We start from the raw sequence: 27,435 nt of genomic DNA on the forward strand, positions 1-27,435 counted from the left end.
TCTAGTCACATATTAGAAGAAAAATAGCTTCACAGCAACAATTGGACACCATAGCCTAGCCAAGTTGATACATAAAATTAACCATTACAGTTCCCCTCAGAATGGCATCTTACCTTCTCTTTCCTACCTTTCCACTTCCTGGTGACTTATGACACCCCCTCCTTGCCCCAACCTTGCTTATCCATCTTTGTCTCTATCTTTATCTATAGATCTGCACTGTCAAACACTGTAGCACTAGATACATGTGCCCTCTAAAATATAAATTTTCAGAAATTAAAATTAAATAAAATTAAAAATTAAATTCCTCAACATTAGCCATATTCAATTGCCTAATAGCTACATGAAGGTAGTGGTTACCATATAGGACAACACAGGATAGAACATTTCCATAATTTCTGAAAGTCCCGTTGTACAGAGTTATTTTAGAAGTTTCTTCACTGTGGCTTTGCCTTCACTATTTAGGCCTCTTTCCTCCTCTACTGACTCTTAATCTCGGAGTTTCAGGTTTGTAGTTTCTTTGACCATCTGGATAGTCACATAAGTCCTCAATGAGAATGTTGTGAAAAGATATCTTGATGCATTTGTGTAACTGTTGCATAGAATGCTTGTGTATTAGTCAGGAAAAGTAATGCCCATTGCTGAAACAAACCACCCAAAAATATCAGTGACTCAACATAAGGTTTATTTCTTGCCCAAGACGCATTCCTGTGCCCTTTTAGTTATCCACTCTTCTTCCAGACCCTCACAGTTCTCCATTGGATCTTCTGCTTCTAGCTGGGCAACTAATGAAAAATGGAGAAGAGGATGCAGAATATTTTGGGGCCAGGCCTGGAAGAGGCTGTATCACTTCTGCTCACATTTCACTGGCGAAATCAGGTCATATAGACCCATTTAACTGCTAGAAAGGATGAGAAATGTATTCCCTCTCAGTGCCAAGTAGGAATATTACACTTCCATTCGATATGGAAGCTAAGAAAGGATAAATTTTGGAATTGGAACAAGTCTGTTTGCAAATTCTAGCACTACTTCTGGGCAGCATGATCTTAAGCCAGTTGCTTAGATGTGTGTACCCTCAAAAGGCTGTCGTGGGGTTTAAAAATGAGGCAATGAATGTTACACCAGTGTAAATGCTCAGTGGCAGGAGAGGTTACATACACACATGCCTGTGACATCACATCCTTTCACCCACCTTCTACTTTTGAGTCATCTCTACTTACAAAGTAAATTTTCCAATAGCATAGGATGTCTAATATTTCTGCATAGTAATTGCAAAAATGAAATGATTTGCCATGTTTATGTCTGTTATGGGTTGAATTGTGTTCCCAATTCATATGTGGAAGTCCCAACTCCCAGTACCTCGCAATGTAACCTTATTTGGAAATAGTCATTGCAGATGCAATTAGTTAAGATGGAGGAAGATGGGGCCCTAATCCAATATGGCTGGTGTTCTTATAAACAGAGAAATTTGGAGACACACATGCACACAGGGAGAATTCCATGTGGAGATGAAAGCAGAGACTAAGGTGATACATCCACAAGCCAAGAATGCCAAAGATTGCTGGCAATCAACAGAAACGGGAGAGGCATGGAACAGATTCTTCTTCAGAGCCCTCAGAAGGAACCAATCCTGCCAACACCTTGATCTCAAGACTTCTGGCCCCCAGAACTATGACACTAAACATTTCTATTGTTTAAGCACCCAGTTGCAGTACCTTATTATGGCAACCCTGGGAAACTACTACAATATTCAAGCTCATATATACAAGCTCATATATACAGGCTTTAATTTAAAAATTGCATGGTATTTACATTTTAAAATGTAAAATTATAATGTCAACATATTTCTAAAATCAATTTCTCATTCATTGAGTCAACTGTTTTTGAGCTGCAAAAAACAGTAATTTCATATGGTTTACTCTAAGATCCTATGACTACAAGGCTTTCCTTGTGGTTGTTTAATGGGGCTATTAAGGACCCATCTTTTGAGCTAGAGTCATTAATATTACATAGATTACCAGTTGTGTGACCTTGGTCAAATTCCTTACCTCTCCCAATCTGTTTTCCTGTCTAGAAAAGAGTGTGAGGCTAGATTCTTCCTAACTTCCAGCTAAGACGTTTTGTGGCCTATTGGAACATTTGCCAATCTAGGCAGACTTGATGTTCTGCAGTCCAGGTAGTTCAAAGCAGAGCTGTGTATGGTAATCAGCTCTGCTAATATAAAGGGATTTAGGACCATATTACAAGAGTGCTCTAGCAAATTAAATATTCCAAGTGAAGAGTTCCACATTTCTTAAAAGTCTGTTACCATTTAGAATGCATAATTTTAGCCTAAGTATTCTAGAAATATTCACTTAGTTTGCTATGTATTTTTGTTAATAAAGGGGATCCTGCATCTAGATTTTTCATGTCATTAATAAATCAACCATACAATTCAAATTATAATTATTTTGAATTATCTATTTAGTGTTAAATTATAGTTTAGACATTCCTAAAATGGCCTAATAAAAATTTGGGATGTTAAGTGATTGCCTCATCTACTTTGTGTATTTGTGGAAAATAATTAGTTATGTTAATTGTTTGGAGGATTTTTATTATCCTCTAAAAACTATTCTGGATGAGGGTAGACCTAAAAAAAATCCTAAAAACATGCTTTTTTTTTTTTTTTTTTTTTTCCCTCATCCCTTCCAGGGTTGTAGTAAAATGTTGTTTGCACTAAAATCAATAAGGTAAACCTTGTATACTACCATGGGATCCATTTGGTATAATGCTTTGATATAACAACTAAGTAAAAGTAACATCAGTAGTTATTAAATCCTGGGCTTCTGTATATTACAGAGCCTGCTCTGGCCCTTATCTGGTCATGACATTTCATGTAAGGCAAGGTGGCCCCAGGGCCAGGGACGATGCTTGCCTGGAGCTTACCTCCCTCCTTACACACACATTCCAGGTACCCACCGCCCTGATCCTTTTCATGTCTAGAAAAGTGTGCGGCTAGATTGAACCCAGCCCCCATCCTCGTGGGGGCCGAGATCAAGGGTGGCTTTCTGACTTGGCGCTCAGAAAAGGGCTCCGCTTGGAGGTCTAGCATCTCTCCTGTGAGAATTTTGAAGGGTTAGGGGGAAGGAAGACGCCTGGCTCTGGACGGAGAGGCCTCGGTAACGAGCCCACACCGCAGCCACCCTCCCCACCAGCAGGCAGCCTTCAGCTCGCGGGCTCTGAGTCGGCCTCCGTCTGCCCCGCCCCTTCCCCGCCCCTTCCCCGCCCCCTCTCAGCTCCGCCCCTCCACGGCGCCCCGCCCCCTCTCAGCTCCGCCCCCTGCGCGGCTTTGGGGCACGGTGTTTACCCGCGGTGCATGGTGGGGCCGTTGCCTCGGAAGCTCCAGTTCCCGGGTGGTCAGAGGCGGACGGAAGCGAGAGCAGCGGCGGAGGCGGCAGCATGGTCCCGGCCTCCGCACCGCCCTGGCTCCCGGAGAGCCCCGAGTACTACGAGAGGCTGCGCCGCCTCCAGCTCGAGCTGCGGGACAGGTACGGCCTATCGGAGCGTGGGGGGGACTCGGCCAGCTCCGTGGGTCAGCTGGTGCCCACCCCCCGTTTCTTACCCCTCTCCCGCCCGTGGTTCCCTGGGCCCGGGTCGGCACCGAGGTCCCCACGCTCCGGGTGACGCCTGGAGGACCACGTTTACCGGAGACCCCTCACTTGTTGGCGGTCTCCTGCGGCGGGATGCTGCAGTGAGAGTGGGAGTTCTCCTGCCTGTCATTCTGGTGAAGCGAGTGTGTGAACGTCTTCAGTCCCATCCACACGCCTCCTCCCAGTCTCTTCAAGTTGTCATCCCACCCCGGCAGCGGCAGCGCGCTGCAGCGAAGATGACAGGTCCAGGAGCACGTGTGTGTGTGTGTGTGTGTGTGTGTGTGTGTGTGTGTGTGAGAGAGAGAGAGAGTGTGAGAGAGAGAGAGAGAGAGAGAGAGAGAGATGCCCTGCTTAAGTACAGAAGACTTTGGGGGACAAGATACCCAGCGCAAGGATGAAATTTCCAGCGAGAGAAGTGCAGCTTCCAGAGGGTCCAAGATACCTTGATTAATAACTTGATTAAGACATGAAAGATGAGAACCACAGAAAACAAGATCTAAGCACATAAGAGGGAAAATTATGAAGTAATTTACTATAAATAATCACATCAAAGATAAGTTGTTGGAACTATTATGTAGCTCCTAAATTAATTGAAACTAGAAATCTCATTAGTTGAAAGGAAATAGATCTTTGGATCTAATGATAACACGTTTAATGAGTGTTAAAAGTTACAAAATCATTTTAGTGAAGAGGAGAGCTGTGTGTGTGTGTGTGTGTGTGTGTGTGTGTGTGTGTGTGTGACAGTTCTAAAATGACAACAATTACATGTCAGGTAAAGGCAGAAGTGATTTTTGAAAGGAATTATATTCATCTTATGCTAGCTTTGATTCTTGTAAAATATTTATAGAGCATCTACAATAGTCCTTCTTAATTGTCCTAATCATATTTTACCTCTTAATCTTTTTCTACATCCTCTTTTCTTTCTGACATGCCACTAATCATGCACCCCAGTGACCTCTTCATCTCCAGCTTTAAAAAAATCTCTTCCTGAAGTTCATCCTCTGCACCAAGTACTGACAACCCATTCCCTGACTTATGTGACCTTGGATTCTTACAGCACTCTAGATAATAGCTTTAAGTGACTTGCTCCCTGCCCAGACTGAGAATTCCAGGAGGACAGGAATTATATCTAACTGGATCTTTACCTTGTGATAGAGTACCTGATACGTAGAAGGGGCTTGATAAGTATTTGTTGAATGAATGGAAGGAATGCCAAAGTCAGCCAGCTAGTGTCCAGGAGTTATGAATGTCTTGTATAGAACCCAGTAGCCACACATTGAGACCAAATAATGACCATTTTCCAAGTAACCAGGAAAAGTGGACAGTGTGATATTTCAAAGATGATATTAACTGTCTGCACATACCTGATAATTAAGAGATGAGACATTGCTCTGTAAATTAGTGTTTTTTGACTCTGTTCTTTAAAAGAGTAGCTGAGTTACTCCAGGCCTTTAGTTATGTGTACCTCTTAGCCCAAGTTCTTTTTATTTTTTAGTGATTTTATTGATTTTTAGAGAGATAGGAATGGAGAGAGAGAGAGAGAGAGAAACATAAGTGAGAGAGAGAAATTAATCGGCTGCCTCCTGCATGTGACTGGGAATTGAACTGGTGACCTCTTGGTTCATAGGTTGACGCTCAAGCACCAGCCGGGCTTAGCCCAAGTTCAAATTTCAAAATGTTACTGGTTCAAATGGCATTCTTTTTGAACTAATTGTGAATTATCATTTTTTGCTTCCTCTGTTAGAACACCTGGCTGTTTATAGTCCTTGAAGTATAACTATGTCATTATTATTGCTCACTTTATGTTTCACATTAAATACTTAACTATGTAGCAAGGTGAGGCTGTTGAAATTATATAACGAATTTGAGTCAAATTGTATAACCTATTCATGGTTCTGGATTTGGAGGTTTGTTTTATTTTTAAGTCAGTACAATTCTGTTCCCCTATATTCACTTTTTATTTTAAAAGTCTGTAACTAGCTCTAGCACATAGTTAATAAATACAGAGGCAAATAACTTTGGATTCAGAGAAAACTGCAGTAGAACCGTGGAAACCTGGGTTCTAGTCCTTGAACAGTTGTGTCACCTTGAGTAGGTCATTCAGCCTCTTTGAACCTTAGTTCTTCACCAGAAATGAGGAGCCTGATTAATATGTAAAGTAAGGCCTCGGGTTTTCTTTTCGTCTCTACTGGAGTAAAGAGCCTCGGAATAAAAGAGTTGAAATGTGTAGTTTTGCAGAGCAAACTGAATATCATTGCTTTCTATTTGAGTGTTTGAATGCCTCCCCCCTTTTTTTTAACCAATCCCAGCGATCAAAAGGACCATTGTCTCTTAAAACTCAAGAGTAATTTTAAAGGCTGCAATCCTGGGTATTCGCTTTATAAAAAATTTCCTAGGAGTATAAGATAAAAAAACAACATGTCCTTTCTCGGCCCTCTTTGAGGTGGGTCATTGCAATGTTAGCTGGTCTAATAATGGGCTTTTCCCTTGTAGCCGGTGTATTTGTAGCTCAAATTATCTTAGCTGTAGTCACACAGATGCGATTTTATATTCTAAAACGTCTCCTTTTTGTATACAGCGTTTTCTCTGCACTGTGGTGAAAGTCAATCATTGAATCTGAAAGAGCCTAGTAAAGTGACTTGTTACAGTGTGCGTAGTGCTGCAGGCATGGTAGAAACATGTAAGTGGAATTGACTCTTGCAATTATATAAAAACGTTCCTTTAAGAGGCCCATTAACCAGACCCAGTTTTTCTCAATGCCATTATTGATTCACTGTGAGTTATCATAATAGTTCAGAAATTGACACTGAGATATTTGTTGAGTGACGCTGAAGATGGTACTGAGACAAAAGCAGAATAACTAGTGGCTTAAAAGGAGAAAAGTAAACATGGCTGCACTTTAATGACTGCCCAGCTGTGTAAAAGTTAAAAAGATTGGAGGTGGGGGTTTGGGGGTGGGGATTCAGGTGACTGAAACCACAAACTATGGGTACCCGTCCCAGGGCTGGATGTTTCAAAGATACTGAAATAAAGATTTAACGTGTAGAAATTGCAAGAGGATCCTCCAAATATACCTTTCTCTGGCTTTTTATTGGAGTAAATATATGGTTTTAAGTCTTAAATTTAAAACATATATGAAAGACAGCATTCAGAGGTGGTGGGGCGTGGATGATGAGGCTAGAAACGGCCTGGGTTGAAGAATTGATTAGATTGTAATCATTTTGCCTGGAATAGGAGGCCAAGAGGTGTTTGATTGTGGCTTTTCAGTGTATGAAGTGTCACCATAGAGAACAAGTATGGCCAGCAGATGTCTGTATTGTAAATCATGAGAAAGAAGACACCTACTAAGAAGGGCTACTAGTGGCTAAGTGGGCTCAAACTAAAACAACAACAACAAAAACATAAAAAAAAACACCCCAAAAACAAAAACAGCCTAGCTGCTGTTTCTACACGGGGACCTCTTATGCAAACTGCCCTTGAAGGAGAGACCTGCACCAAACTGCCTGCCTGTGAACTGAACTGCCTGCATGCACTGTGTTCCTGCCAGCTGAGCCGGCTCTTATTATCAAGGAGTCTCTGGAATCCTATTTTAACCAGTAGGAGTGAGGTGTTCCCCATCCAGTCAGAGCTGTGCAGCTCCAACCAACCAGAGCAGCTCTATCCTGACCAATCAGGACAGTGCCTTTTGGACCAATCAAACGGAAGATTTGGTGTGCTCATTTGCATGAGAATAGACCAATTAGGGATCAGAGGTGGGGATTTCTGTTGTAAGCCAGGTTCCTTCTGTCTTTGAGAGTTCATTTGCCCTTTCTACCCAAGACTGTTTCCCTGGCTGAGGTGCAACACCAAAGATGTCTAGTCTGGCAGGAGCAGAGTGGATCAGACAATAGAAGAGTGGAACAGAGCTGTGCATCCTGAGAGGGGCTGGTTCCAGGGCTGCTTCACAGCCAGCCTGTATTGCAATTGAGCTGTTTTGCACTAAATAAAGTTTCCTTCTTTGCCACTCCAAATAGGAATTCCTGTTGGTGTTGAATTGGCCAAATGACCAGTATCTATAGAAGGTTAAGCAGGAACAAAGTTGATCATTATTAACATTCATTATTAAAAAGAACTAGTTGCCCAGCTGGTGTGGCTCAATGGTTGAACATCAACCTATGAACCAGGAGGTCACAGTTTGATTCTGGGTCAGGGCACATGCCAGGATTGTGGGCTCAATCTCCAGTAGGGGTTGTGCAAGAGGCAGCCAATCAGTGATTCTCTCTCATCATTGATGTTTCTATCCCTCTTCCTTCCTCTCTGAAGTCAATAAAAATAAAAAGAATTTGTTGCTTGGGAGCTGATGGATATCCAGTCTGTGGACCTGTTTCACAGGTCATAGTTGAATTTTAAAAATTATACTAAAGTTCAAGTTTACATAAGATTTGGAAAGTAGGACAAAGACCTCTAATATTCCCCTCACCTAGGTTTCTCAATTCAACATTTTCTTTTTTTCTATCTACTTATCTATCTAAAATTATTAGTCTTTTCTGAATAATTTTAGAATTATAAGTATGATGCCCCCTCTGTGAACCCATGTTGTGTTTGGTTGCCATGCCGCTGTAGTCTCTGCCAGTCTGGAACTGTTCCTCAGTCTTTCCCTGTTTTTCATGTTCCTGAGAGTTTCACAGAGTACAACTTTCATTCCAGAGGGTGAACCTCAAACTGGGTCCACTTGATGTTTCTTCATGACCAGACTGGTCATACTTTCTTGACAGGAACACCACAGATATGAAGCATGACACCAAGGGCACAAGGCCATAGATGCATTTAAGAGTGTCTTTGTCCTTGTAATTTAATGACAAATTGCTTACACTGTCCAGTCATTCATTCTTCATTAATTGCTATTGTACCATATTTCCTTCATTTCTAAGTTGTCTTATTAAGTAAAAACGTATGAGAAACTATTCATTTTAAAATTGTGTTTCTACCCCTAACCGGTTTGGCTCAGTGGATAGAGCGTCGGCCTGCGGACTGAAGGGTCCCAGGCTCGATTCCGGTCAAGGGCATGTACCTGGGTTGTTGGCACATCCCTAGCAGGAAGTGTGCAGGAGGCAGCTGATCAGTGTTTCTAACTCTCTATCCCTCTCCCTTCCTCTCTGTAAAAAATCAATACAATATATATAATAAAATAAAATAAAATTGTGTTTCTAGCCCTAGCCGGCTTGGCTCAGTGGATAGAGTGTTGGCCTGTGGACGGAGGGTCCGTGTTTGATTCTGATCAGGGCACATACCCCGGTTGCGGGCTCAAACCCCAGTAGGGGGTGTGCAGGAGGCAGCCGATCAATGATTCTCTATCATCATTGATGTTTCTATCTCTCTCTCCCCCTCCCTTCCTCTCTGAAATCAATAAAAATGTTTTTTTAAATTGTGTTTTTAATAAGTTTTTCCTTTTAATCTTTGATTCTTTTTTTAACATAGGCATACCCCCAACTAAGGAATAGGTTATATTCCCCAAGCAAAGATTAGGTATCTGGATTTTATATCCCATTTTTCCATTAAAAGAATTTCAGTTAAATTGTGCTAAACAATGAAATTTACTTAACCTATCATATAGCTAACAGAGTAAATTTGGGGCTTTTTTTTTTTTATTTAAGGAAAAATTATCTGAAAGAAAAACAAACGGATTATGAGCTCATAAATGGAATGTGGGCTCAGCCCCTTTCCTTCAAGAGAACAACCTGAGCTCGCCTTCTGTTGGACTCCTTGTCTTTGATTCACAGTATTTTTTATAACATTTTCCTCTCAGACATTATATGATTTCTCTTTCGGCCTTTAGTTCATGTTAACTTAGATTAGCAATGTGACCTCAATTAGACAAGATTGAAGCCGGGACTTTGGCGGTGGTCATGCGGAGCCTTCTGTGGGTAAACCTCCCAAGGGCTCTTTTGAGGATCAGGATGGCTTCCCATTCAGCAGTTTCACCCCCTAGTCCCTAGGTTTTGGCTGCTGCCCTCTCCAGTTTCCCCCCCTTCTTGCCCAGGCCGGGTATGCAGGGTAAGCTTTCTCCTCGCTTATTTCCAGCGCCGACCTGAACATCAAGGCTAAGTCTTCACTGGTGGTAGCTCCAGGGAATAGCAGTTAATGACAAATCATGGTGGTGATACAAAGTTACAAAAAGAAATTCCCCCAAATTTGAAGTAATAGTGTTAGGTGACCTGGTCTTCACTAAATGTCAGTGAGGCCAGGTTTATTTTTTCAGACCTATTCCTAACTCAGACACTTGGCTCTGCCCAAGCTTGACTGGTTGGGAGCAGAGCAAGCCACCAGTCTTTAGTCCAAGGTGGATTTGTGGAAGCATCATGTCCAGTCCTGATGTGCCACCATCGCAGAGATATCTGGCCATATTACATCTTACGTATTTGTATGTTTATTGTCTGTCCTTCCCCCTAGAGTGTCAGCTGCCTGATGACAGGGTTCTTGGTTGCTTTGTTCACCATGTTAGTCTCTAGGCCTAGAACTTATTTATTGCCTGGCTCATCATGGTACTCAAGAAATACTTGAATGAATGAACCTGGCTCTCAGCCTTTTCTTAAGGCATTCCCCATTTACTTTAGAAGTTTGTTGTTTCTGCTTTGTGCTAGTGTCCTCTTTGCTTTTTAGACATCCCTGGTGACGACTAAGTAATTTTAGGTCTTGAGTTTCAGATACAGCCAGCATTTTCTGCTTCTTAGACCAGAGAGCATTCTCACAAAAGTGTGATTTCAAAGGCGACCATATTCTAAATTCAGTAGCCAATTACTTATCAGTATAATTATTTATAAAATATTTTCTTTCTGTACTACAGTGAAAAGAAGAGATTGGAGCTGGAAAAGAAACTTTATGAATACAGTCAGTCTAATATATACAGGTAAGATATGACAGTGGTAACAGTTTTTAAGCCACTTTGCTATGTTAATTAAAATTTAACCCTAATTATGTTGTAAATACCATAGTTGCAGAACTTTTACCCTTCTCTTATTTTTAATATGTAATAGTTTCAAGTAAACACTGCAATATAATGACTATCAAATGTAAGAATAAATTTGATTAAAATTAGCATAAGATAAAATTTTTTTTTCATTATTTGGAGTCTATTTTTCTTAAACAGCTTAAGAGTTAGACACATTATAGTCTGCTATCTTTTTGTTAACAATTTACCCATTAAGTTTGTGTAATAATTAAGGCATAATTACTATAGCTGACCTTTCAACAAACTGTTTTAGGCAGGGTTACATAGTGTCCCATTTGTTCCCAGATATATGACAATGAATGTTAAAGTTATTATGGACAATAAATAATATACATGCTATCCTTTTTAGGTTACTTACTCTAATATTGAGAGCAAACTTTTACTTTTAATTCTATAATATGGAAACTGAACTTCATCCTTAAGCCAAATGTATAGTGTTACTGCCAGTATTACTTATATGGAAATTTTCTGGCTATGATAGTACTAAGTTTGGAATTTATTCATATCATAATGAGTGAAAAATGAAAACATCTTATCCAGAAGAGAGAGAAGCCAAGAGTGCTTTAAAACCAAGCCACCGATCAGGTCCTTTTATTTCCTGATCTTCCACATTATTCTTTGGTTTTAAGATTTAGTGTACTTCCAAAGGCACCAGCAGGGAGGACAGTCATGTCTCTGGGCTCTAGGAGGGACGAGAAGAGGCTACAAGATGATGGAAGAAATAGCAGTGTTGTGGATGCCATGGCCTCAGAAGTGGGCCCAGGTCTTAGAGGATCCATAGCAGTTGCCATTTTTCTAGCCCACAGCCAAAGGGGCAGAAGAAAGAGTGTGCACTCTTTCTGTGGCCTGTTCTGAGACAACTTCCTGACATAATGGTGGCGAGAGAATTATGGGAACCTTTATCAAGCTATCAGTTTTCTGAGTTTGTTCCCCACTCTCAAGCTCTTGTTGTTTCCTGTGAGACACAGGGTATGGTTTTCTAAAAAGATGCTTTCCTTGACTGCCTGTAGGATAAACTCCTGTCTCACATGGCTGCCTCAACCTGGTTACCCCAGAAGGCAGAGTCTGAGACAAGGATTGTGTGTAGGTGGTAGGTGTTTTGTTTTTGTTTTTGTGGGTAGTAGTTTTGTTTTTTTTCAGGAAGTGGTCACATAAAACTGGAGAGCAGGGCTGGGAAGAATGAAGTAGGAGTTGGTCACTGCTCTGGGCACCTGGGGCTGATCCCTCCTGACCTTCAGAGGCACAGTGTCGATCGCTTCTCTGCTCCTCACAAGTGTCCGCGCAAGGAAGGAAAGGGGGGCTTTTTACCTCCTGGTTTCTGACCCCCATTGGTCAGGGCCGTGGCAGGGGGTGTTAACTCCTTCTCATACCCAGGTTTTCCTTGTTGCAAATTCAGAAAAGCAGCCCTGGGAAAGCAAGATACCAGGCACAGCTGAGGCAGGTGCTACCCGGTTGCTGCAGCCGTGACTGGTAGAAGAAAAGCTGGGTCAGGAGGATGTGAGGAGGGCATGGGAAGTATCTGGTACAAGGGCTTACCATGCCCACCATTATCTGACCCTGCCAGCCTCTCCCTTACATTTTACATGGACTAAAACTTCAGTTTCTGAAGCACGACAGGATCTTTTGTAGTATAGTGTAAACAGGTAGATTCTGTTGCCAAGTCCCTCGATTTAGCCTGAACCCCACCAGCTCTTAGCCGTGTGACCTTGGGACAATTACTTCAACATTCTGTGTCTCCATTTTTTATCTATCAAATAGGGATAAGTGTCTGACCAAGAGTGAGAGTCAATATTACTTATTATTATTTTTGTCATATCACTGTTATTCATCTTTGAACTTTCCTACATACTACTTCCTCTGCTCCAGTGTTTTTCCCTTGACTGTTCACTGTTGCTTTCCCCAATTTTGGATTAAGTCTTAACCAACCTTCATGTCAGCTGGAAAATAATTTCTGCTGGGAAGGCTTCCCTGACTCCTTCAACTAGGTTGGGTTGCCCAGTCCTGTCAGAGCCCCTTGCACTGTCCCACATAGCATTCCTTACACTGTATTTTACTTATCTCATTTATTAAAATGTATTTATTGTCTAAAGTTTTACATATGTCCCATTTTCCCCCACTTGACATCTCCCCCCCCCCCATCCATTCCTACCCTGGGCAAGCCCCCACTGCTCCAGTGTCTGTGTCCATTGGTTATGCTAATATGCATGCATACAAGTCCTTTGGTTGCTCTCTAACCCTTCCCCTCCCCTGCCATTTCTCTCTGAATCTATTATTGTTCATCAAATTATGTTGATCATTATATCCCACATATGAGTGAGATCATGTGATATTTATCTTTCTCCGACTGGCTTATTTCACTTAGCATAATGTTCTCCAGTTCCATCCATGCTGTTGCAAATGGTGAAAGTTCTTTTTTTAGCAGCATAGTATTCCATTGTGTAGATGTACCACAGTTTTTAATCCACTCATCTATTGATGGGCACTTAGGCTGTTTCCAAATCTTAGCTATTGTAAATTGTGTTGCTATGAACATAGGGATGCATATATATATCCTTTCTGATTGGTGTTTCTGGTTTCTTGGAATATAGTCCTAGAAGTGGGATTACTGGGTCAAATGGGAGTTCCATTTTTAACTTTTTGAGGAAACTCCATACTGTCTTCCACAGTGGCTGCACCAGTCTGAATTCCCACCAGCAGTGCACGAGGGTTCCTTTTTCTCCACATCCTTGCCAGTACTTGTATTTGTTGATTTGTTGATGATAGCCATTCTGATAGATGTGAGATGATACCACATTGTTATTTTGATTTGCATCTCTCGGATGATTAGTGACTATGTTTTCATATGTCTCTCAGCCTTCTGTACGTCCCCTTTCGAAAAGTGTCTATTTAGGTCCTCTGCCCATTTTTTGATTGGATTGTTTATCTTCCTTTTGTTAAGTTGTATGAGTTCTCTGTAAATTTTTCAGATTAAACCCTTATCTGAAATATCATTGGCAAATATGTTCTCCCATGCAGTGGGCCTTTTTGTTGTTTTGTTGATGGTTTCTCTTGCTGTGCAGAAGCTTTTTATTTTGATGTAATCCCATTTGTTTATTTTATCCTTAGTCTCCATTGTCCTAGGAGCTGTGTCGGCAAAGATATTTTGCTACCTATGGAGTCTTATAGGATTTTTATGGTTTCCCGTCTTACATTTAAGTTCTTTAGCCATTTTGAGCTTGTTTTTGTGTATGGTGTAAGTTGGTGATCTAGTTTCATTTTCTTGCATGTATCTGACCAAATTTCCCAACACCATTTATTGAATAGACTGTCTTGACTCCATTGTATGCTCTTGCCTCCTTTGTCAAATATTAATTGAGCATAATGGCTTGGGTTTATTTCTGGGTTCTCTGTTCTGTTCCATTGATCTATATGTCTGTTCTTGTGCCAGTACAGGCATTTTTGAGAACCGTGGCTTGGTAATATAGTTTGATATCTGGTATTGTGATCCCTCCAACTTTGTTCTTCTTTCTCAGGATTGCTGTGGCTATTCAAGGCCTTTTTTTATTCCAGATGAATTTTTGGAGAGTTTGTTCTAGGTCTTTGAAGTATGCCATTGGTATTTTAATGGGGATTGCATTGAATCTGTAGATTTCTTTGGGTAGTATGGACATTTTAATGATGTTTATTCTACCAATCCATGAACATGGTATGTTCTTCATTTGTTTATGTCTTCCTCTACCTCTTTTTTCAATGTCCTGTAGTTTTCCAAGTACAGGTCTTTTATCTCCTTAGTTAAGTTTATTCTTAGGTATCTTAATTTTTTGGTGCAATGGTAAATGGGATTGTTTTTTTCGTTACTTATCTCATTTTTTTATTTTCCCTGTTGACCTCACTGAGTGGCTTTCATATTCAGAGCACTGAATATATGAATGATTGCATGGATGGATAGATAACTTACTTATGTAGTTAGCTTTGAAGGTTAATGTAAGGGCAGGAATGAAATTAGACTTTTATGGAGAGGGCATGGTTACTGTTGTACCTATTCCAGGTGGGTACTGGCCACCACCAGCAGCTTCACCAAACACCTGCGTGTGAAAGACGGTACTACCTCATTATTGTCACTTACGTTGAAAATGGTAGACATGGGTAGCAGTAAAACCACTCTTGAGTTTTTGTTCATAAGGAAAAATGGGGACAGCCAACTAAGATCGAAGCACAGAATTATTAGCACAATAAAGAAATTCTTGAAAATTATTGGCTTAAGTGTAGAGATTTAAGATCTGTTAAAGATTAATTTTTAATATCTTCAGCATCTTTGCAAATCTGCTTTTGAGGGTGAACATTTTTGTGGTTTTCAATTTATTTTTGCTTGATAGAATACCATTGAATAATTTATTGAAACAACAATACAAATGCTACTGGTATTTTTATGACTTATGTACTTGTGAAAAAGAAAGAGCCAGAGATAGCAGTGTTGGTTCTGTGAGTGGGCTGCATATCCTGAGTTCTTTGATACTACACGTTGGATGAGTCCCTAAAGGTTTTTTCACATTTTGAGTAGCGTTACAGTCTATAACTTATTATAAAATCCTATATAATAAAGAGCTAATATGCTAATTAGACTGAACAGCAGAACGACCATCCGGATGACATTCTGGATGAAGCCAGGGCTACAAGGGCTGGCCAAGGCTGCAAGGACTTAGCCCCTTGCACGAATTTCATGCATCGGGCCTCTAGTACTTTAATAATATAGTATGTTGTTGCCATTTCGAACAAAATTTTAAAATTATATCTAATGAGAGCTCTTTATTTTAAATTTCAAACTTTTTTAATGTTTATGGATTGTGGCTTATAGTTTGATTTCCATAGAGCAGGTAGTTTTGAGATTGTCATTTAAAAGAATTCTAATGGGCTTTTGCTCTGAATTTGGCCACATAGACACCACTCTTGGAATCACATTTATTTTTTAGGAAGAAATTCATATAAATCTTTACTGTGTGAATGTTATAATATGGTCTTATATATATTTCTCAGGAGAGTGATGCCTAGATGTGATACCTCAGTGATGTTGCATTAATTTCCTCTTTCTAAAAATGCATATGCATTCTGTCCTTTAGGTTTCAGTGTTTGGGGAAAATAATATAGTATACATTGTCTCACTAACAGTTTTGTTAAAGAAAATTCTTCTAAACTAATAAGTATTAAGTTTGGTGCTGACTGTTGCAAGAAATATTTCATTTCAGTGAAGCAGTTCATGATTTAGTCCTCAGAAATGGACTAGGAGACGAAAATCGTTTCTTCCCCAGTTTCACTTTGTGTATTCCACAAGTTTGTGCTTAAATAAATGTATGTTATGTTTTTTTCCACCAAAAATAGAATGCAATAAACATCTTCAAATTCAATTTCTTAAAAAAGAAAATTCTCCTAAGTCAGATTCTGACTTTGTTGTTTTAAAAATCTGCTTTTATTTTTCTAGAGTTAAGCTGAAGTATGTAAAACTAAAGAAATACCTGAAGGAAATATGTGAATCAGAAAAGATGGCTCATACTCGAAACCAAGAATATTTAAAGCAGTTTGAGTATTTCCAAGCTCATATTGGACACTTTACCACCACAAGTACAGAGAAGCTTCAAGAACTAAAGGTGACATCTTGTTTTGTACTATGTTTTTTTCTAAAATCCTTTTTTGCTAAAATCAGAAATAATGAGCACTACGTTTCAGATCAGTGGCAGTCACAATGTTCAGTTCATCTATACTCTAAAAGATTGTCAATTTTCTTTATGCATTAGCACGTGGCCAAATTTTGATGAGAGCACTTGAAGCTGCATCTTTTCAGATTCCTACTTTAGTTGAGGAATTAATGGAATATCTATACTCTGTTGTGCCATATGGATTAACTTAAAACAGGCACATACATCACTAGCCACTACCTGGCACATGGTATTTGTTGGACTCATGGTTGAATTTGAGCAGCAATAGAGTTCCCTCTGAATGTTTTTTTTCTTCTGTGGCCCTGTGTTCTGGTCAGGCAGTGTGTTGAGGGAAGACTGAGGGGATAGAACTGGCCCTGAGGAGTTTGCCTTCATGCTCCTCCTCGTTGTGTGCGCCAGAGCAACTGCTCTTAGCAGCCCTTTCTGATTCTGGTGTCCCATTCCCTTAAGGTGCTTGGCAACTTTCTGCTCTACAAATTATGCCGAGTGTGAAGGGCAAGGCCTTTTTTCTCACCATTTGGGTTGCTCAGACGTTGTTGCCCATGTTAACCCACTGAATACTGGTTATAGGAAAAGTGGCTTCAGTACTTCCCTTTCTTTTGTTTCCTCTAGCACTTTTCTCCCCAGCCTTTTATTGTAAAAATTTCAAGTACATACAAAAAATTAAAAGAATTGTCCTAATGAACATTCATGCTGCAGTCTGAATGTATTCCTCCCAAATTCATTTGTTGAAATCCGAATCCCCCAAAATGAAGGTATGGTAGGTGAGGCCTTTGAGAGGTGCTTTAAGTCATAAGAGAGGAACTCCTATAAATGGGATTAATGCCTTCTAAAAGAGGCTTCAGAGAGCTCCCAGCCCCTTCCTCCATGTGAGGACACAGTGAGAAGGCGCTGGCTGGGAACCAGGAAGAGGGCCCTCAGCAGAAGGTGACCGTGCTAGTGCCTTGATCTTGCACTTCTCAGCCTCCAGAACTATGAGCAACATTTCTGTTGTGTGTAATCCACCAGTCAGGGGTGTTTTGTTATAGCAGCCTGAATGGACTAACACAGCTTCTATGCTCTCTACCTAGATGCAGTACTTTTAAATATTTTGCCATACTTGCTTTGTGTGTGTGTGTGTGTGTGTATTTTTGAAACTAAGCAGCAGACACAATGACATTTCTCCCCTAATGGACATTCTCCTACATAATCATAATACCATTTATCACATCAAGAAAATTAATAATGATTCCATAATATCACTTAATGTCCAGTCAATATTTAAATTTCCCCAGTTCCAGACCAGGAGCCAACCATGGTTCACACATTACATTGGTTATTGTGTTTTTGTGTGGTTTTTCCCATAACACTGGCTTTTGAAGAAGGGTAGGCTTGTAGAATGACTCACATTCTGAATTTAACTGGTTATGTCTTTGAGGTATCATTTAGCTAGTACATGCCGTTGAGTGACTCCAACCCCACATTATGAGTGAGTGATGTCCACAGTGTCCTGTCCTCAAAAGCCCTTCTTAGCTCCTATAGACTCATGTCTGTGGTTTCCTTTAAGGAATTAATCCATCTCATATCTGGTCTTTCTCTTTTCTTGCTGCCTTCTATGTTTTCCAGCATTATTGTCTTTTCCAAAAAACCTACCTTTTCATGAAATAAATAAACTTGTATAGCATCTCCCATATTTCCTGTAAACTAGAAATTTAGTCTAGACCAGCACTGCCTACTAGAACTTTCTGTAGTGATAGAAATGTTCTCTATATAATGATGCTGTCCAATACAGTAGCCACTAGCCATACCTGGCCATTGAATAGTACTTAAAATGTGACGCCCAGGACTGAATTTTTAATTAATCAGCCACAGCTGAGGTTATATTCTTCTGCATCCCATCAGGAGGCTAATCATCTATGATATCAGGTGGTCCTACCTGAGTGAGGCTGACATTGATGCCTTGGTTAAGATGCCAGTCTCTAGCTCTCTCTATTGTAAGGTACTTTTTTCCTCTGTAAATTAGTAAATAAATCTATGGGGTGACGGTTTGACATCATGGGACTCTTATTCCTCAACGGCCTTTTAACTTAGTGATTTTAAGATCTATTAACGATGCCTGAATCAGTCATAAGGGAGGTTTTGCAATGGTGATTTTTTAATTTTATCTTATACTTCTATAACTATTGATTTCTTGTTATAATCGAATGTGAGAAGGAGAAATTTGAAGGGAAGAATTATCCTTATCAATATTATCAATATTTTTATATTGAGAGCACCCGTTGTATAAAATAGGATATGTAAAAAAAACATGTATATAATGCACTACTAAAGAATAACAGTAAAAGGGACCATCTTAAAGAAAGAATGATACATTGTATTTATAGAAACACTAAGGGCCCGGTGCACAAAAATTTGTGCACTCGGTGAGGGGGGGGGTCCCCCTCAGCCCGGCCTGTGCCCTCTCTCAGTCTGGGACCCCTCGGAGGATGACCACATGCTGGCTGAGGCCTGCTCCACGGGGGATTGGGCCTAAGATGGCAATCAGATATCCCTCTGGCAGCCTGGCAGCCCTCGGGGGATGTCCACTTGCCAGCGGGGAGCAGACCTAAGCTGCAGTCGGACATCCTTAGCATTGCTGAGGAGGCAGGAGAGGCTCCCACCACCACTGCTGTACTGGTAGTCATCAGCCTGGCTTGTGGCTGAGCAGAGCTCCCCCATGTGGGATCACACTGACCACCAGAGGGCAGCTCCTGCATTGAGCATCTGCCCCCTGGTGGTCAGTGTGTGTCATAGTGACCAGTTATTCCCAGTCCTTCTGCTGTTAGGGTCAGTTTGCATATTACCCTTTTACTATATAGGATAGAGGCCTGGTGCACGGGTGGGGGCCGGCTGGTTTGCCCTGAATGGTATCCCTAATCAGGGTGGGGGTCCCGCTTGGGTGTCTGGCCAGCCTGGGTGAGGGGCTGATGGCTGTTTTCAGGCTGCCCACACCCCTTTTAGGGTGGGGGACCCCACTGGGGTGCCTGGCCAGCCTGGATGAGGGGCTGATGGCTGTTTTCAGGCTTCCTGCACCCCTTTCAGGGTGGAGGTCCCCACTGGGGTGCCTGGCCAGCCTGGATGAGGGGCTGAGGGCTGTTTTCAGGCTGCCCACACCCCCTTCAGGGTGGGGGTCCGCACTGGGATGCCTGGCCAGCCTGGATGAGGGACTGATGGCTGTTTTCAGGCTGCCTGTACCCCCTTTAGGATGAGAGTCCCCACTGGGGTGCCTGGCCAGCCTGGATGAGGGGCTGATGGCTGTTTTCAGGCTGCCTGCACCCCCTTCAGGGTGGGGGTTTCCACTGGGGTGCCTGGCCAGCCTGGATGAAGGACTGAGGGCTGTTTTCAGGCAGGCCAAGCCTGCAGCTGAAGCTCCCAGCCTCTCCTTTTTTTCTTTTTTTTTTTCTTTTTTATTCTGGGATTTATTTACCTTCTGTAATTGAAACTTTGTTGTGGCTCCAGCTCCGAGGCCGGCTGGCTGAAAGCAGGTATCTGAGGTTTGTTTAGCTTCTATAATTGCAACATTGTTGCTTAGACTGGAGCTCAGAGCCCGGCTGTGGCAGGCGGGGAACCTTGGCTTCCTCCATCACTGGAGCAAGCAAGCCTCCTGTTCGCTTCTGCTGCCTGGCTGCCAGCCGCCATCTGTGTTGGCAGTTAATTTGCATATCGCCCTGATTATGCAATGGGAAGCATAGTGGATGTATGGTTAATTACCATGTTTGTCTATTATTAGATAGGATGTAAAGCTTTATTCATAAACAATGAATATATAGATTTTACTTTTTGAATTTTGGATAAGGCATGTCTTTTTTTAATATATTTTATTGATTTTTTTACAGAGAGGAAGGGAGAGGGATAGAAAGTTAGAAACATCAATAAGAAACATCAATCAGCTGCCTCCTGCATGCCCCCTACTGGGGATGTGCCCGCAACCAAGGTACATGCCCTTGACCAGAATCGAACCTGGGACCCTTCAGTCTGCAGGCTGCCACTCTATCCACTGAGCCAAACCGGTTAGGGCCATGCCTTAAAAAAAAAAAAATAAATCTGCTGATAGCATAAAAGAGCAGATCGTGTAGCTACAGTCAGGAGAGATGTTGAGTTCCATGGAGAACTGTATTTTGGCAGTCACCCAAGTTCACATGCTTTACCAGTGTGTGTACTCATGAAACCAGGCAGTGATACCACTTAGCTTAGCAAGCTGTAGGCAGAGTTTTAGAGTAGAGGATGTTTTCTTTGGCATCTTCTCATTTCTTTCTGGCTCTTCCTTTTGTGCCACTGTTGAGTAGAGGTCTTAGGTATGCTAGAACTTGTCTCCTCTTAATCCTGCCCACGCACAGGTATCAGATCTTTATCGCCTTTGCTGACTGACCTTGTATAAATTTCAGTAGGAAGTTGTTCTGATTAGCACGTTTATAGTGTATTTCCCACATACCTCAACATGCCACTGATAGGGTATTTCCCCTTGAATATAGTTCTTGTACATGAACTTTTAATTAACTGGTAGAATTTCTGAAAGTGAAACAAAATGAAGCAGTGTGGGAGAAGTGGGGATTTTGCCCAAATTATTTAAAGTGAATTGCTCCCTCTTTGTAAGACTGAGCCCACTTTATTATATAATGGTAAATTTTTTAAATGGACTAAAAGCTTAAAAAAAAAAAAACCTTTCAGCTGATTTAATGAATTATGCTACTTTATTTTGGGGGCCAGTAATAATTTTCAGGGCTTTTTAAGTCTTTCATGTAGTTTTGAAAATCAAGTGCTGTGACTCTACTGCCACTTGTCAGATGGATAAAGAGGCTGAGTAAACTCAGTTCCAGAATGTAAATAGTAGTGTTAGTAATGCTGTGAATACTGCGTCCTTTTCTCCCTTTCTGTCCCCCTGTCCCCCACAGTGGCAACTTTTATAGAAGGACCCAAGTTGGTCCTTAGAGCAGTTTCCTTTGCGTGCTCCTTGCCATTGCCCGAGATTGGGTCCACCCCAATGTTTACCCTGAGACAGAGGTTTAAATGTAAGTGGAAACTTTGGGAAGTGCAAGGAATGTCATTAGCAAGTAGGAAAGTGAGTCAGGGCAGCGCAGGTAACTGGAACTGGGCACATTATTAAGCCAACCACTGTAGTTGGCACCTGGAACTTAATACCTCAGGGAAACTGGCAAATGGTTCAAAGCATTTGAGATATGCATACATTGGCTTCCAAGTGTCATTGATTGAGGACTGATGAGGGAGGAGTTTAGGTAATGGAGAATCAACCATGTGCTCCTGTGGGCAGAGCAGCCTCCCCAGGTTCTGAGGAAACTTGGGCAAGAGAGAAGGATTCTGGGACTTTGGAGCTCCCAGAAAGGTCCCAGGGACCTGCATGGAGCATTGCCAGCATCTGCTTTAGCCTTCCACATTCCAGTGCCAGCCATGGGCAGACATATCAGGGCACTCAGGGAAGGTCCCCAAGCATGGAGGTCATCACCTGGTTATGTCTCTCCTCTGCCTAAAATCCTTGAGTGCTCAGCTTTTTCAAGACAAAGACCGGAGGCTGGTCTCTGCCTGCTTCAGTCTCCCGACACACACACATTCTGTATGTGTCTCTCTCTCACACAAATGCAGACATATACACATTTCTGTCCCCTTCTACCCTCTCTCCATCCCCATCTTTTTCTCCTATCTCTGCCCTCTCCCCTATTCTTGTCTCCCTCTCTTCCCAGGGCCCACCCATTTCCCATTCCTGTTTTCTCCATATTCCCCATCTCTTTCCCTCTATATCTATTACCCCCATTGTCTTCCCACTGTTTCTCTCTATTTTTATCTCCCACACATGTGTGCACACATTCTTTTACACACACTCATTCACTTATACACACCCATAGAATTTTAAAGATGCTGAACAATCTGCATTTCCTTGAAAGTACCACATTATCTCCTACATCCTTCAACTAGAAGGCCTCTCTCCCTCTTTCTTGTATTAGGTCTGTGTCATAATTATCTCAGTAAGCACTACCTCCATGGTATTATAATTTTTCATGCATCTGTTCTTTCAGCTCACTATGAGCTCCATGTCATCATTTTAGTACTCAGTATCTGACCCAGAGTGTGGCACATAATAAGCACTCGGTAAGCACTGAGACTCCCTACTTGATTGAAAATTAATTCTTCTATTTATCCGTGTCCTCTTCATGAACAACTACATAAGAACTACTGTGGTATTTTTTTTACTGGTCTTTGGAACTGTATAGTAATTCTCAGTTATAATATTGAATAGATATTTAAGATAAAATTTGAGGAAAATTTGAGCTCTCATTCAGTTACTGCTAAGCATTGTGACAGCCGTTTAGGCAGAGCATGACCTTCAGCTTCATGAAGGACAAAATCTGTAGGAAAGCCCATTTTTTATCTGCCAAAGTGTCTTGCCCATTAATATGAACTAATTGAACAAATAAATGTTCCTCCATATCTTTTGGTTTAGCATCTAAGAGGAAGCCTGGAAAAAAGTAGGAGAAAAACAAAAGATAGTGAATCTTAGTTCCACCTTTCATATTCACATGAGTCAAGTCTGACAGTTTATGTAACTCTCTGTACCCATTCTTCAAATCTAGTATGAGGAAGTCAGGCCAAGCTGATCTTAAATGTCTATTCAGTTTTGTAATTGAGAATTACTGTGCAATTCCAAAGACCAATGAAAAAAAAAACTATGAAAAAAAAGGTAATGGTGGTAGCACTTTCATACAAGTAGTAATACGATGAGGAAATATTGAAGGAATGTGAGTGAAAATACAGAAGAAGGAAACATAATGGAAAAGGGATGTGTTGTAAGAATAAAAAGATATCCCAGAGACCTGAAAGATCTGCCAGAGCCTTCTTCTTCTCTTCCCATGACCGAAGAGCATCATCAACAGGTTTCATTAATTGAATAGAAGTGCAGAGTAAGGAAGTGAATAGAAAGGTCCTCCTAAATTTAGGTGGGCAGCACCAAGCCCAGTGCTGTGAAGCAATACAGTAACAGAACAAGTTACCTGATGGGTTAATTCAATGCTCTTGGGTTTATTAAAATAGATTTCTCCCAGGGGAGTTAGGGAATTATCCTTAGAGAAGCTCTGGACCAGCAGATGTTCCTGTGTCATGGGTAGTTTGGCCCCTGGAGCAGCAGATCTGACTATGAGGAATCTAGGCCACATGGCAAGAAGAGAACAGGGTTGGGAGTCTGCACCAGAGAGAAGGGATGCAGTTAAGCCCCGATGTATTGTGGAACTAGGAGAAACATATGAGATCTGATCAGAGGAGAAATTGGTAATAAAACATGAAAGACTGATAGTTGGAGAAACAGATGCATGCAGAGACACATGTTCTTCTATTTTATTAGACATTTTTTTAGCTGGGCAAGTCTTGGAAAGATTCACCTATACAGTGTTTTCCAAACTTAAAAAGAAAAAAAGCACAACTTTTAAACATAGTGAAACCCTTTGTTTAAAGTAGAACTAGGGGGACTTATTGCCCCTGCAGAGCATGTTTGAAAACCCCTGCTCTCCAGTGTTCAGGGGGTAGATTGTATGGATAATAAATAAGTATCGTATATATAAATACAAGGCAAAGAAAGAGAGTAGAACAGTTTTAGGTGGAAATTCATGGTCATAGGTGGTGCAGAGTTCCAGTTTGTATTAATGACCAGTTTGTCATAGTAACACTTTTTTCAAATATATTGAACAGTATTTATTTGAGTTATTAGTTTAGGAAAGTACCTATAGTTCAGTAAATTTTTCAGATTCATTGAGAACAATCTAAGTTGGACTCTTTAAGATACTTTCCTTATGAAGCCCTAATGCGATATTCACTTTTTTGCATCAGCAAAATGAATTGAATAATACTCTTACGTTCCCGTGCGAACATGCTCTGTCTTTGGAAGATATGGCTCTAAAATGATTCCATAATGAGGAAATCAGGTGCAATGCCCAGTGCATGTTGGTAACTGATCTCAAAGAGCAGAAGAAAACATTTGTAGTCACCGGAACAAAGAATTTCTGCTTAACCTCTGATTACTTAATAAATCTGTTTACTTTGTAATCCACCCCACATCCCCTCTTTTAAATATTTTTATTTGCATTTATTTATTTATTTATTTTAATGGAATTTATTGGGGTGACGTGGCTTCCCAAAACCATATACAAAACCAAGTGTACAGCTCAATAAAACATCATCTGCACATTGCATTGTACACCCATCGCCCCAAGCAAAGTCTCTTTGCATCCCCATTTTCCCCACCTTTGCCCACCTCCAGCTAGCCCCCACCCCCTTTTTTCCCTCTAGCTATCACCACACTGTTGTTGTGTCTATAGGTTATGTTTGTGTGTGTGTGTGTGCATATATATATATATATATATATATATATATATATATATATTTTTTTTTTTTTTTTTTTTTTTTTTTTTTTTGCTAATCCCTTCACCTTCTTGCATCCAGTTCCCCCACTCCCCTCCCCTCTGACAGTTGTCATTCCTTTTTAAAGATACTTTGCCTTGGAATCTGGATACTTTGCTTGTTGAAGGTTCATGGGTTAAAAATTAAATATCTCTGTGTTCAAAGGAGTAGATTTAGAACAGAGAGATATAAAATGTACTTTCTTAATTGTTCATTTTATTGTTTGTTCTGGCCTTATGAGACTTTTATTTACTTCGGTATCTATTTAGATAATTACTGCCATGTATCATGTTAATAACATTCTGATAGAGAAAACCGCAATTCTTCCTGAACTGTTATTAACAAAAAGGCAGTATATAATACCTTTTAAGATGTTCTGAGGGAAACAAGTCAACTTTGGTTATTATTATCTGTTGATTTTTGGTATGTCAAAACAAAGCCCAGGTCTACTTTATGTTCAGAGGTGTGTTTGTAATTGCAGTGCATCACTGCATAATTTAGAAAATGTTCTGACACCTGTGATGGACCATGTTCAGTGACTTTTTTAGACTTTAATGACTAAGAAAAAGTTATTTTATGATGGAATCACTTTAATTAATTATAGTGTGCTAATGATGCAGTCATCTTTATGCAGTTATTAGTGGCAGAGCAAACTTGATTCCTATGGTGCCAATCATTGATGTCTACAGTGCATTTTTATTCATAGAAAACAGATTTAGTATTAAGTTGATAATCTAGCAAATAATTTACTCTGTTGCTGTTACTAGTAGGACGGGCCATGATATGTAGATATACAGATAAGTAAGATTGATTTCGTTTCCTTTGTTCAGGACAAAACTTTTCAGAGAAAACACTGTCTGATATTACTTTCATAATAAAGTAAATGAATTTTCATGATAGGTTAGTATATCAAGATCTTATTCCCTAAATTGATGAAAGACTAAGTAAAAATCCATCAATTTTTATTTTATTTAAAAACATATAACACTAGAATTCAGCTTTTTTATGTGCTATTTGTGAAATTGTCTTCTAAGATAAGTTGACTTTCTTAGCAATATCAGTTTTACTTTCTACTTCACTGTTCCTTCTATTCTGTAAAGACTGAAAAAGAGAGAAAGGTGCTAGTTGTAATAATATCCACACAAAAAAATCAAACTTTGTTTATATTTAGATTGAATATGAGGCTCAATTTAAGAAGATGCAGCTACTTTCAAAAGATAGCCTGGGAATAAAAGGTGAACTGAAAAATGAAGACACAGAAAAGGTAACAAATTAAAATGTTAAAGTTTCTGTTAACTGAGCATTTTTGTAGTATTCATCTTTTAAGATATTGTTTTTAAAAAATCATCTTATTACAAAGATATTTTTGAGTAAACCTTAAGTGATTATTTGAAGACTTTTGCTTATAGACGATTGCTTTAATGTCTAATTCAGTTAAATTTGCTGAAAGACAGGCATGGTGGGTATAAAACAGATTCCAAAGAAAACCTCAGTGTTGTTAGGAGGTGAAATTGTGCTTTTCTAGATAATGTTTTATAGCTGCTTTTTTCTTAGTTCCAGAAACATTTTAAATGAAAAAGTAAACAAAATGTGACATTTGCTTCTTTTTTTGTATCTATAATTTTGTACATTTTAACCTTTCACAGATAAAGTGGAAAGAAAGGATTGCATATCTAAGCAACAGACAAAAAGACTGGAAAGGAATACTTAAATAAATTCTGCTATGTATCTGCCATAATGCAGGCTTCTAATCCTCCCCCCTATCTCCATATAAATGATTCTGTTCAAGACCATAGATGTTTTCTTCACTAAAAGCAGTAAAGCTCTTTTAGATGAAATGTCTAAAAACATCTTGTAATAACTTGGAGCATGCTGGCAAGAGTAGTCACTTGTGACTATGTGTGAAACCCCCTCAGCCAGTCGATATTGTAATAAGCAAAAATGGTAGCATCACTCCATTATTCAGAAAAGCCAACAGCGTGCTTGTTCCTTAGGCTGCAGCATTCATTAAGAAAAGCTTACTGGGCTGAAAGCTGGAAACAGATGATAACGGGATATGATTTTCATATTTAATGCTTTCCTTGGAAGAGTATGTGTGCTACAGATTGATAGAAGAATCAACTGCTACTTTACTAAAAGACTTTCAGGTTTGCCCTATAGCTACCGATGGAATCATTCAGCCAAGAAATTAACTTTTTCTTCTTTTACCTGCTTTATATATCTGCTAAGCAGGCTGCCTGGCTGCCAGTAAATGTTATTATGCAGTTAACTGTTTGGTATTTAAGACTCTTATCAGAAAAGAAACAGAGGCCACACTATTTTGTTTTTATAGTAGGAGGAAGGTTTTAGTTTTCCTTTTTATTTCTGGGCATTAGCAGGCATTAATCTGAGTTTATAGGAAGTTTTCGTTTTCCTTCCCAAAGATTAAAAAGTTAAAAAACCTAGAATTTGGCACATTCTTTAAGCTATAAGATACAAAACACCAAGCTCCAGTAACCCTGACCTATATAAAAAGGCCTTTAATGATAAATGATTTCTATGACATTAAATGTATGTCAAAGATGGTATGATGTGATGTGATAGACTTATAAACCATTCAGGTAGTGTTTGTGTTTGACATTTCGTCATGAAATAATTGATGTGTTGTTAATCTATAAATTGGTTTATCTTCCTATGCCATTCCTGATAGACACATTCTTAGTGCAGCAGTGTC

At 40.2% G+C, this 27,435-nt stretch overlaps 1 protein-coding gene across 3 annotated transcripts in view; it reads left to right on the forward strand.

The window, feature by feature from the left end:
• Positions 1-3,328: 3,328 nt before the first annotated feature.
• Positions 3,329-27,435, forward strand: part of KIZ (kizuna centrosomal protein) — a 120,188-nt gene continuing 96,081 nt past the window's right edge. The window contains exons 1-4 of one of the 3 annotated variants that reach the window (XM_036322772.1): positions 3,329-3,524; positions 10,450-10,512; positions 16,070-16,235; positions 25,894-25,986. In XM_036322772.1, coding sequence (XP_036178665.1) covers positions 3,436-3,524; positions 10,450-10,512; positions 16,070-16,235; positions 25,894-25,986 — 411 coding nt within the window. In that variant the 5' untranslated portion in view covers positions 3,329-3,435. Of the gene's footprint in view, positions 3,525-10,449; positions 10,513-16,069; positions 16,236-25,893; positions 25,987-27,435 lie in introns of those variants that run through there. The other 2 variants (XM_036322771.1, XM_036322773.1) reach the window with 2 other exon arrangements.

Source organism: Myotis myotis, unplaced genomic scaffold (assembly GCF_014108235.1).
Source record: "Myotis myotis isolate mMyoMyo1 unplaced genomic scaffold, mMyoMyo1.p scaffold_m19_p_9, whole genome shotgun sequence".
Lineage (NCBI taxonomy): Eukaryota > Metazoa > Chordata > Mammalia > Chiroptera > Vespertilionidae > Myotis > Myotis myotis.